This window comes from Manacus vitellinus, unplaced genomic scaffold (assembly GCF_001715985.3).
Source record: "Manacus vitellinus isolate BGI_N305 unplaced genomic scaffold, ASM171598v3 scaffold_41_pilon, whole genome shotgun sequence".
NCBI lineage: Eukaryota > Metazoa > Chordata > Aves > Passeriformes > Pipridae > Manacus > Manacus vitellinus.
In genome coordinates this window covers 1,973,373-1,985,657 of record NW_021940545.1, presented here as the reverse complement: position 1 = coordinate 1,985,657, position 12,285 = coordinate 1,973,373, and the positions used below count along the sequence as shown (strand labels likewise).

The following is a 12,285-nucleotide window of genomic DNA, read 5'->3' as shown; positions in this document are numbered from 1 at the left end:
AGAAGTGCCTGCCCCCAGCACAGCAGCAGGTACCCGCACCCTGGGGCGAGCCGAGGGCTGAGCCACCCGCCCCGGTGACACCTGGTGGCACCGGGGGTCTCCCACCCCTTGCAGAGCCGCCCTCGGCACCGCCAGGCACCACTGATGACCCACCAGCTGATGTCACCATCACCGCGACGGCGACGCCGTGACCACTCCGGCTTTTCCCCCTTTATTTCCCTTTGCTCCCCTCGTCCCACACCAGGGGACGGCAGCGCCCACCCACCTGTGTCACGTCAGGCTGGGAGGCAGCTGGCTCCGAGAGCTGCACCCGGAGAAAGCCCCTCTGGCTCAGCCTCGGGCCTGCAGTTACCGCTGGAGCTAAAATAAATATTTAGGCTACGATAAATAGTTTCTCACCGATGGCAGAAAAAATCCCTGAGGGTTGAAGTGCTGCCCTCAGGCCCAGGGCTGGCGTTGGATGGGGATGCTGCTCTGGGACTGTGCTGAATTTTCTGTGGTGCAAAAACAGCCACGAAGATTTGGGGGGCAGGGAAGGGGCCTCATCTTCACCCCAAGCTCCCCATTTTCGGGCCAAACCACAAGAGGACAAAAACAGTGACTGGTGATGGTTTTTCCCCACATGAAAGCATGGAGGGAGGCAGGGTCTAAGGAAAGTGTCAGGCACTTCCCAGCCTTCCTCAACCCCCTCATCTTTTGGTGTCTGTAGAAACAAGAGCATGTTGGGCCATTTGTCCTATATTTGGTTAATTATCCATTGGGAAGTATCGAGTGACACCTCAAATCAGTGCCCACAGAGCATCAACCCCCATGCTGGCCAAAGAGCAGCATCACCCCCAAAAATACACACCCCACCCCAAAGCCCTGCAAAACAGCATTGTTTCCAAATACATAAGATTTCAAAGGGATATTACAGATTCTCTGGAAAACAGAGTGTCTTTATCCAACACACCCACGATACAGGGGGGGGATTTAAGCAAGGTCGTTTAAAACCGTGGTTAAATCTCAGTGTTCGGGGAGGACGAAGCAGCCAGAGGTGAACTCCAACCTCTCCATCGGAAAAGGGGAAAGCCTCACAGCAGGTCCTGTGAAGGGAAAGTCCAGACTGCAAGGAGGAGATAAACAAAGGGGGAGGAGGGGGCTCTGTGGTGGCTCCAGGGTACATGCCAGTCAAAACCCATGGGTGTAAGGTCCAGGGTTTGCAGGGAACTTCAGAATAAGGCAGCTCCGGCTGGGAGGATCCAAAACCCTAAAAAAAAAAGGTAAAAAAATAAATACAACCATAAATAATGCAAGAGGAGAGGGGAGGGAGGGGAGGGGAGAAAAGACAAAAGAGAAAAAAGAGAAGACAGAAGGCAAGGCTTTGGGAAGAGCTCATTGCAACCTTCTGGTACCTGAAGGGGGCTTATAAAAGGGGGAGGAACTTTTTATACAGGCAGGCAGATAGTGACAGGACAAGGGGGAATGTTTTCCCACTGCCAGAGGGCAGGGTTAGATTGGATATCAGGAAGAAATTCTTCCCTGGGAGGGTGGTGAGGTCCTGTCACAGGTTGCCCAGAGAAGCTGAGGCTGCCCCATCCCTGGAAGTGTCCAAGGCCAGGTTGGACAGGGCTTGGAGAAACCTGGGCTAGTGGAAGGTGTCCCATGGCAGGGGGTTGGAATGAGATGAGCTTTAAGGTCCTTTCCAACCCAAACCCTTCTGGGATTCCATGAAAAGGAAAAAGCCCACCCCAACACCTGGAACAGCCCACGGAGACACCGCTGCCAAAGCAGATCTCAAGGGCTCCCTTCTCGCACAGGCATCGCTCCCCAAACCCCGCGACTGGTGAAGCTGCACCTGTAGCCCTGAGGTCCCCGAGGGGTTTGGAGCAGCCACAGCCAGGCCAGCACAGCCTCCTTCTTTTCCAGCCTGGCCAGAAACATGCTGCTCTGTGCAAAGGTGCTGCACAGGCGTGTCCCCAGGGCAGCCACAGCCAAGCCAGCACAGCCTCCTTCTTTTCCAGCCTGGTCAGAAACATGCTGCTCTGTGCAAAGGTGCTGCACAGGCGTCCCCCTGGGGCAGCCGTAACCGTAAGGCATGCACCTCATTTCTGGGATCCTGCGCTCCTGAGTTGTGTGGGGGAGGGAGTGCTTTACAAGCACAAGGTTGTTTCATTTTCTGGGATTAAATTTGGAAAGGAAAAAGAAAAAAAAACCTACCCAAACCCTGCAGTTAAGGTTGCAACACCTCCATCGTGCTGTGTCCGGGGCGGGTGGGTTCCTGACAGCCACGCGCGGGGCCGGTGGGAGCTGCTCCGACACCACTGCTTTCATTTCAGAGCTATCCAAGCTGTCAGTACTCCCTCAAACCAAGAGTAGGACTGGATTTTGTCTTCTGTGAGGGGCAAGGTGAGACAGGCTGGATTTCCACCTGTACTTCTGCAGACAGAAGGGTTATCAAGCATCTGAAGACACAGTCACCGACCCAAGCTCTGCTTCAAGCTGCGCTGGACGGACTCAGCTGAGGCTCATTTTTCTTATTTATTTTCTCATTTTCTCATTGAGATCTTCCCAGAGAAACCAAAAGAGGATGGGATGTGTTCATGGAAAGGATGGTTTGAGTGCCAGGGAGTTGGCAGCCATTGGTCACCACATCAGACCTGCTTAAATCCCTGTCCCGGGCTCCTCGGAAGTGCTTCTCACACTGGTAACATGCCACGGAAACACACTCCACATTTCCCATCCTCCTTCTTTATATTATTACAATTCTTTTTTATACACATAACCAGGGCTAGTTTCGCGGCGTGTGAGGGGAGAAAAAAAAAAAATAACAAAAAAAAAAAAAGGGGTTTCAAGGCATAAATAATATAAAAAGGCAACCATTTTGAAAACCAAGATACATTCATATGACACTACTACAAAAAATAAATAGTGACTCTCTCTGTTATAATTAACATCCCCCCGTCACTCCCTCTCAGCGACACTGGCAGTTCCTGGCGTTTAGTGGGGACAACGGTCACTTCCTCAGGTTTCCCGCAGCTGGAGCTGCCGAAGGTCCCCAGAACCGTTTAAGGTGACTCCGGATGAACTCCATCCAGGTTTTTCCTTACAGTCCTTGGAAGCAGGCTGCAGAATGAGGGGACTCCAGCTCAGAACGTGGTTCGATGTTTCCGAGTGCACGCAGCTGTCGCCTGCGAAGCAAGAGCAGGGCGGGGGGTTGGTGGTGGTTTTTTTCAGCAGATACTCTCTGTCAGCTCAACAGACACACACACACCCAAAATTCCTAATTCCAGTGGGTGATGCTCTTTGGGCTCAGGGTCATTCCCACTGTACCAGGCACAAGCACAGGGCATCGGCTCTGTCCTGGCACTGGCAGAGCTATGGAACAGCTCACACTGGTGAGGTCAGCCCAGCTCCCTCCCTGCGCCTGTTCCTGCCTCCAGGATGGCTCTGGGCCCTCAGGAATGCCTGCTCATTAAGGAAAACTCCATTAGGCAGCTTTTCAGCAGTGTCAGAGCCCACTGGTGCCCTGTGGGGGCAGCATCAATCAGTCACAGCCTCGTTAGGTGCTGGATGAGCCCCGTTTAGAGGCATCAATCACAAGGACATGACAGGACCAGGCACAAGGCGGGGACGCTTAACCTCCCTCAAAGAGCCAGCTCTTTTGTGGGCTTAATTACCAGCTTCTCCACGATCAATTAAGCACCCTACAGCTGTCCTACAGAATACTCCCGGCCCCACAGCCAGGTGCTCTCCTCCCCGGGGTTGCCTCACCGTCCATGCAGTCCACGGAGAGCCGGCCCACGCCCTCCTGGCAGCAGGGGTGCTGGGGGGAGGGATGCTCCGAGCCCTCCTTGCCGTCCTCCTCCAGCCGGGCACTGCACTCCGGGACAGCAGAGGCCAAGCACATGGCCACCATGACGTGGGGGCTCAGGGGCTTCATCTCCACACCGTCCTGCTGGAAAGGGGCTCCCAGGGGCACCACGGGCAGGGCGGCGCTGCCGAAGGTGCCGTTGGTTTTGGTGAAGCACCTGCGGGCGGGACAGAGGCCGCAGTTACTCAGAGTGGTTTCTTTCTCCCCCCCACCCCTCATCTTGAGAAAATGCAACTTTTAAGTGCTTTACCACGTGTCAAAAGTAAAATCAGTTTTAAATATATTTTTGGAGCAATCCTGACGTTAAGAAAAGCACCGAGTGGGTTTTTTTTTCTCCCAGCAGACAGCTGAAAACACTCGAAACACGCTCAGTTCTTTCCCCCATCGATTGTGACCCCATGACCTGACTTGTGAGTCCACTTCTCCATCAAAGCAACCCCATAAAACACATTTTTGCTGCCAAGATAAAGAGCTCAAATTTTGAAATGCGAGCAGCAAACTTAAGCACTTTGGAAAATTAATACTAAGTGCTATCAGAGCAAACACAAATTAAAAAAATAGATGCAAGATTATAAATTTAACGCCCTCTTCTGCTGTGCAAGTCAGGTTGTGGCCCTGTAACATGTTTGTAAGGCTGTGGAATCGAAGCTAAAGTGGTGAATCAACTGTTACAGCTGAGGTATTTAAGCTTTAACCAAAAAGGAGCAGGACTTTGATACATGTACCACTGCAGCAGGCAGGGAAAACGCCTCAGTGTTTGCAACGTGGACAACGTGGCCTCAGGGAACATTTATATACATAATTCCTACATAAGAAAGCCCCTCCCCCAATATTCCACTTCAGTGTGGTTTTAGACAAAACCATAATTACCCCAAAAGGAAAAGGTTTACTTGTACAGCTGCCACGAACTTTGGGAAACTACCCCCCAAAACTCTTCCTTGTTGTGCGGCGCAGGACAGAGATGGATCCACGGATAAAAGCATGGAAATAAGGGTGGAGAGCGTTCACACCCACCAGAGATCCTCCAAAACGCTCCCACAAAGGCTGAACAGGCTTCAGGTTTTTATGTGCTGATACAGGTACAACTCTAAGCATCCTCCTCTTCTTTCCTACCAAGTGTAAATCCATCCCTTGCCTGCTCTGCTGACAGGGACCAGCCCAGTGCATTTGCTGTAGGTTATCCCTGGGGCTGCCTGAGCCTGGCATCTGGAAGTATAAAAATTGCTCCCTGGGACCTGGCTGCTTGGGTGCTGGCTTGGTGTGCTGCTCCACAGTGACTCTGGCCCAAAACTGAGCAGGGCTGATGAAATATGGCTGGAAGAGGAGGGGAATATGGACTGGAATGTCAGCAGTGCCAGGGCAGCAGCCAGCAGAGCCACCTCCAACAGCAGCTGAGCCCTGAGCACCTCAGCACTGAGCTCAGACAGGTTTAAAACTGGGATACATGAAGCTTGGCAGTCACAGCAAGGTCCTGCCCAAGTCCCAGAAACCACTTTTATGCCTTTAAAAAGGTCAGTGCAACGCTTAAAAACATCCCACTGCAGGGACCTGCCCTACAGGAGCTTCAATTCACGCCTGAAACCTGAACAAAACCCGTGATCAGTTTTGCCCAAACTGAAAGAGCAACAAAACATCCAACAACAACACAAATAAACTTCCTAGAGGAGGCACTGGTGAGAGTTTCCCCTCCTGCAGATGCTTCATGTGCAAAGCCAAATCAAGGGACAAGGGGCATCCCTCCAGAGCCTGCTCCCCTCCCAAAAGCCATTGAGGATGGAGCAGCACCAAGCTTCATTTTCAACCTTCTCTCTCCTATTTTGTCCTTCTGCTCCCCTAACTGCCTCCAAAATCATTATTCCAAGTACCAAAATACCACAGAAGCCACTGAAGAATCCACATGAAACACATCTGGTCTTCAAACAAATCCATTTATTAGTTTGCCTTTCTCTCCGCAGAGGTTTTGACTGCACTCACTTATTATTTGGAAAAAAAAGCTCGGAGAAACCCATTTAAAATGTTTGGGTTTACATGTTTCTGGGGGTTCTTCTTAAAGATACAGAGGTTGGTGTATTTCTCTGTATTATTGTATGGGCTTGAAGGATGTTTCCAGACAGCAGTTCAGCTTTTTAAGCTTAAATAACCACACTCTGATGGAAACTAGCCATGGGGATATCCTGAGCAGAGTGTGCAGGAAGAGTGGTGTAAAATCCCTGCTGCAGAAAACACATTTTCTATCAATTCTCAGTGCTAAACCCCTACCAAACCACAACCTAAACAAAGCATAATTTAGATGAAAACACCGGAAAAACAAACTGATACATCTGAAACATGCATTTCGCATTTCTGATCAAAACACAGTGGATTTGCAAAGAGGGATCTGCAAAAGTGTAAATTCCTCTGCAGCCACCAGGTATCTCGAGAGTTTTAACACAAAAGCACCAGGGAAGAAAAAAAGATCAGTTCTCAATCCTGTCAACCACAGGCTTTGTCCACAAAAGCAAAGCAGGTCTCCAGGTTTCAGCAGCTTCTCCCTCTGGCAAGCCTCCACGAGCAGTTAGGAGGGATAAAGTGCTAATTTAAACAGAAGATCCAGGGATTTCAGCACTGGAATAATAAAACCTGCTCCGAGATGGCTATTGCTGAAAACAGCTATGAAATACGTTGAACCTCTAGGATTCATTTGCACATGGTCACAACTCAAATAACTGCTAAATTCAACCCAAACCAGTGGAAATGGGTCAGTGAGGAATTTGTGGTGCCGAGGCCACGTGCACCCACAATGCTCCTGAGCTGGAGACATTGCCCTGCTACAGGTACTGCCACCTGAACCTCCTGGGCTGCAGAGGGAATTGCCTTTTCCAGCACAAAAGGTGCAGTGATCCCAGGGTGGGGACAAGGAACAGGTTCTCTTTCCACCAACAGGAGCCCAGGTGGAGGGAACAGCCCTTACCTGAGCCATGAGGTTAAATAAAAATGAGGAAAAGGCTCCAGCCCCAAAACCCCACTTGCCAAAGCCTGCTGACATGACTGCACTAACACACCAGGCCTTCCTCCTCCTCCTCCTCCTCGCCCTGGCCATACACCCAGCTCCCTGGTGGAATGCTCAGGCACGTTCTGGTCTGTCCCCATTCCCCTCTCCCATGTCCTCCTCCCATTCCCCCAGCGCCAGAGCAGAGGTTAATGGTCCCCTCCGGGGAAAGGCAGCTGTAAGGGACAAGTTGTTTCTCTATCAAGCAGTCAAATATAGAAGGGGGATGTGAAAACTCAAAGTTCAGGCCCCGCTGATGACCCGTCTGGGAGGAGCAGTGCAGTTGCAGAGGATGGAACCCACTCCCTGCTTTCTTAGGGGGAAAAAAAAAGGGAGCAAGTAAAAAATTAAATGTGCTTAAAACTGGAACGCAAGCTCTTAATTACAGCGTAACACATATGGCATGTTCCAAATTACGGCGAGTCACAGACAGCCTGGTGAGAGCTGCTGCAGAGCCTGCTGGAAAACACACAACTGGTGTGTGAGGGAACGTGCTGGGCTTCCCTGGAGACCTGTCGGGACACTGGTCCAGGCAAAGCATGCCCAGCTCCACGTGCAAGCAGCAGCTCGTCAACATTACACTATCACGCACACATTTATGGAGGGGGGAAGGATTTAAGGCCTATTATAAGTGGCATTTAAAAAGTAAACCCGTGAAAATAAAGTGAACACGATTTTTGCCTTCAACAACAGCTTATTTGTCCAACAGGGGTTGGACTCGACGCTATTTGTGGGTCCAACTCAGAATATTCAATGATTCAATGATTCATTTCAACTCAGCTTCTCCAGATGTACACCTAAAGGCAGCTGAGCATTTTAACAATACAGAAAAATCAAAGTATGATTGAAAAAAAAGCCCAGAATTTACCAGTCAGAGTAGCCCAGCTTGTCTGACTTTCAGTCCTATTTATAGTCATTAAAATAACCAGAGATTTAGTCAGAAGCCTGGAAGAATATTCATTAAAACTTCCAAAAGCGAAAAACCTAATGATTTTCATTAGGTTCCTGACTCCCAGATACAACATAAAAGACAGATTTTCCCTTATTCTATACAAGAATCCTTTTTCCCATGAAAAAATCCTATCCCACACTGACAATGGCTGGTCAAACTGCTCCTGAAGGCCTTGAAGAACCCCAAATCCCATGTTTTACAAAGAATAGCATTGTGAAGGAAAAGGGGCAACTGCAGTTGGTCGGTGCTCTTAAGGGAATGGCAGGAAGTGTAAAATGCAGAAGACCAATTAAATCTGATTTGACAAACTCCACATGGAATGATCTTGTTATCTCAAAGCTGAGGAAAACACAGGAAATAAGGATTTTTAAAAAATCCAGTGCTCAACCTGCTTTGCTTCCTAGAGAGCCTCGGAGGAGCATGTTGAGCAAAGTGAGCTCTGGGGGGTTTAACAGCTTGTTTTATGCCATCCCACGGACAATTCCCAACTGTTCTCCGAGCCACCCCCTGACATGCAGCTCCTCGTGCTCTGGGCAAGAACTCCAGTTCCTGGCTTTTGTCAGTCCCAGCTTCACCACAGCACGCAGAGCGAGGGCTGCTCTCGGGGCAGGTCCTGCCTTGGTGCAGGTCCTGCCTTGGTGCAGGTCCTGCCTTGGTGCAGGTCCTGCCTTGGTGCAGACCATTCCTCACCTGTTGTTGTTCCGGCAATTCCGGCAGCTGATGCACTCCGAGGGGTCAGCCTGCGGCACGGCCGTGTACATCCCGCCACCCTGCAGCAGGAAGGATTAACAGTAAATCCTTAGAAATCAGATCACTATCAGAACATCTAAGAGAGGGGCTGAGGAGGCAGCTCAGCTCCTTGACTTGGTTTTCCCAGTCCAGCCACCTTATCAATGCCCCGCTCTGGGCCAAACACGGCACGGCAACACTGAGCGATTGTCCAAAGGCCAGGGGAGGGCTTTGCCAGCGTGTGTGTCAGGGAAAAGTAAATAACTGCAGCTTAGACAAGTATGTGGTCATTTCCCTGGTCTGTTTTCAGCTTAATATGCTGAGGTTTAATTTAATAAACACACTGTAAATATGTTTATTTTTAACGCTGATGACAGACACGAAAACGAATTGCCGTTCGTTAGCACACCGGGCTCGTTTGGGGAGACAGGGGATTAAATTTGGAGGGCTGATGTCACACACAAACCCATCCCACTTTCCTGTAATTACTCCGATTAGATCAGTTTACTTCGCTACACTGATTTTTGAGCCGTTTCGTATTTGTACAGATGGGGTAATTCCTCAGCCAGCAATGACTCGGGGTGCGAGGGATTTTGTGTTGTTGGTTTTGGCTGAGGGGGCCATTACAAGCCAGTCGAAATGCCCAGATTAACACATACCTCATTGTTAGGGACCAGGCGGACAGTGATGCGGGAGCCGCGCGGAGCCAGGCCGCTGTGCCGGGCTCCAGGGAGCCGGGCCGGGAAGACTCACCTGGCTTTTGGCAGTCCAAGTGGTAGGGAACTTCTAACAACCCCTGTTTTTGCACAAACAGGGCTTATCCTGAAGTTTTTGAAGGATGGGGAGCACTGAGGAAATGCCTAATTAGTCTTGATTGCCATCCTGGCCAGCTTCTCCCTTCCTCATTTAGCCCAATCACTGAAACAATGAAGAGCGGCCTAACGAGGATGAGAACATCCTGTTCCCCTGCGCTGCCTCGCCCACGTGCCAGTCCAGGGCCTTCTCTGTGGGCAGAGATCCTGTGACTCAAACTTTCTACAACGAGGAGTGTGGGGAACAAAAAACTCATCCCCGTCACCTACAGACAGCGGCGTTGTGTGGACAGCTTGTGGCACGGAGGAGCTCCAAGCACCGAGACCTCTGTCACCACACATGTATTTCCTTCTTTCCCCCAGCCCCCCAAAAAATAAAAATAGGAGGGACAAAACATCAATGCAAGCCCCCAGGCTTTCTCACAGGCGAGCTTTCGAGCACCACAAATGTTCTCTCCCTGGGGGCTTGGAGACTTCTGGAGAGTTTCACCCACTGGGAGGTTGGACAGGTCCAAAAAACCCAGTTTGGGCCTCGGGTGCTCTTGAAAACAGCCAAAAATGGGCACTTCTGGCAGGCCAAGGACAGAATCAGGTGAAAAACTGACAGGTCTGGGCTGAGACTGGAGGGAACTGAAGTGGCAACTACTGTGCAAGTGCTAATTTGTTGTTCAATAAAAAGAAGTGCTTGTGCTCAATTACCAACACAAACAATAGGCCCATTTTTTTTCTCCAGAAACAGCATAGGTTATTCAGACTTTTGAACTTTTTCTTTCAGTTTTCCTGGGCAATGTTCACAGTTTTGAGTAAGTTTAGTAAGTTTGAATGCAAGCCATCTGTTTCCATAGACAATAATGAAATCATTATTCTCTCTTGGAAACGGGACACGTTTCAGCAAATGAAGTATTTTTCCACAGCATACAAAGGCTGGATCGCAGACTGAAATTAGTTTTTAATTTTATTTTCAATTTCAAAACAAAAAACGAGCCTGTCTCAACAGTCACAAACAGGGGACTGCAAAAAAAAGAAAAAAGCAGCAGCATTATTGCACTGCTGCAGTTCAAGATGTATGGGGCACTTCATTCCATGGAACCTCCTGCTCCATTCGTGCTTTGCCATAATTAATAGCATTGCTCAGAGTTACAGATCTGAAACAGGTGGGGGAAAAACGGGTGATCCATAAAGCTGCAGAATAAGCAGCTATAATTAAATCTATTTAACTTGGAGATTGAGAAATACCATATGTACGAGCAAAGGATCTCAGCCCAGCACTGAGGCATTCTCAGAGCTTACATGCTGTTAGGAGGAGGGTAGAGGCAGATTTCCCAGAGTAAGTGGAATTCTTGCTGTCATCTGATATCCTCAAATGAAAACCATGATGTTTGTATCACAAATATCAGCCCAGTTGCTTCCTCTGGGATGAAGGATTCAGTGGAACTGGCTGTTATCAACGGATGAGCATTCCCCCACCCGAATTAAATCTGCTTGCACAGCCCCTGAATAAACCCCAAGGTCTGCGCTGAGCCTCCCACCCGGTGCAGGAGCTTACGTTCACGAGGCGGTGGGGGTGTTCATAGTCCACGTGTGTCCTGGGCAGGGAGCTGGTGTGCCCTGGGTACAGTCCTGCTCCTCCATTCATGATCCCGTTGACTCCATTGGCGACTTTGTGGTGGACATGGGGGCAGCCGTTGCCGAGGCCGTTGCCGAGGAAGCTCCCGTGGATGCTGCCGTTGACGCGGCTCGTCCCGGGCAGGGTCGTGTACTCGATCATCTGCCCGTTGATATCCGCCCCCTGGTACAGATACCCAGGGGGGTCGTATTCTGCAAAAGACATTATTGCTGAAAGCGCCTTTAGGAGAAGCTAAAGGAGCGTCCCTAAAAGACAAAGAAGCTCATTTTGTCTTCCTGCAGCTTTTGTGAACTAACTCTGATATCTGAGTGCTTAGTATACAAGTACAGACATGGAAAACAGACACATCCTGGAGAGCAGACCAGGAATGTTGGTCTGGAAGGACTTGGCTGACATCAATCTCTACGAGAGTGTCCTAAAAATGGGCCATTTTTATCATCGATAGCCCCTCTGCCATCTACTATGAGCTGCTTCCCAAAAATCTCTCTGGGCTGCAGCTGAAGGCACTATCTTATCTTGCAAGAAGTTTTGTTTCATTTCTCTCTGTCAGAGAGTAAGGACATTTAAAAATAACCACAAGCCGTGGCAAGAGCAAGGCTGATTTATGCACAAGGAACAGAAAAGGCCAGCCCAGAGATTCTGCTGGCACCAGGTTGTTGGTTGGTGCAGAGCACCTCGAAAAGCTCCTGCTCCAGGGGCTAATGAACAGGTTTGCCTGATTAACACCTCTCTGACAGACCTGGCCATTGAATGCCATCTCACTGTGCAGGGACTGAGAGGTAATAAGGGACTTGTCCTAGTGCTGCACATTTGTTCTTTCCAGATACACCTAAGAAAAGGAGAGATCCAGGGTTTAACTCTCCACATTTAACAAGTACTTACAATTACACAGGCTCTGCCTCTGCAATCAGCAGAGACCTAGGCAGGGGCTCAAAGTTAAACACAAGCTGCAGAAACTTTGCCCAGGCCTTTCCCACACCATTCTCTGGGTGAAACTGCAGCACGACCCTCCGGGGATGCAGCAGGGCAGGGAGCACCAGTGCAAAAAGCAATGGAGACTCTCAAAAACCCAAATCTGCACCTAGGGCACACTTAGAAGTGCAAGTCTCTACAGAAATACCAGCTGGCTCCTAACAGGAAGGCGCTTCCCACCCATAAAATGCGGCATGAGCGTTACTAATTCCACTCCTGATAATATTTTCGCCGCGGAAGGGAGCCGGGCCCCCACTCACTCTGCAGGGCGCTCTGCTGCCGGTTCTTCCACAGGCACATGGCGATGAAGAC

General features: G+C 49.9%; 2 protein-coding genes across 2 annotated transcripts in view; one reads left to right on the top strand and one right to left on the bottom strand.

The window, feature by feature from the left end:
* Positions 1-364, top strand: part of VSIG10L2 (V-set and immunoglobulin domain containing 10 like 2) — a 6,517-nt gene extending 6,153 nt beyond the window's left edge. Inside the window, exon 5 of the mRNA XM_029962049.1 lies at positions 245-364. Coding sequence (XP_029817909.1) covers positions 245-364 — 120 coding nt within the window. The remainder of the gene's footprint in view (positions 1-244) is intronic.
* A 358-nt stretch (positions 365-722) lies between these two features.
* Positions 723-12,285, bottom strand: part of CDON (cell adhesion associated, oncogene regulated) — a 37,054-nt gene continuing 25,491 nt past the window's right edge. The window contains exons 16-21 of the mRNA XM_029962048.1: positions 12,234-12,283; positions 10,921-11,192; positions 8,524-8,603; positions 3,754-4,010; positions 2,200-3,170; positions 723-1,249 (exon numbers count right to left, since the gene is read on the bottom strand). Of these exons, the coding sequence (XP_029817908.1) occupies positions 3,004-3,170; positions 3,754-4,010; positions 8,524-8,603; positions 10,921-11,192; positions 12,234-12,283 (826 nt within the window). The 3' untranslated portion in view covers positions 723-1,249; positions 2,200-3,003. The remainder of the gene's footprint in view (positions 1,250-2,199; positions 3,171-3,753; positions 4,011-8,523; positions 8,604-10,920; positions 11,193-12,233; positions 12,284-12,285) is intronic.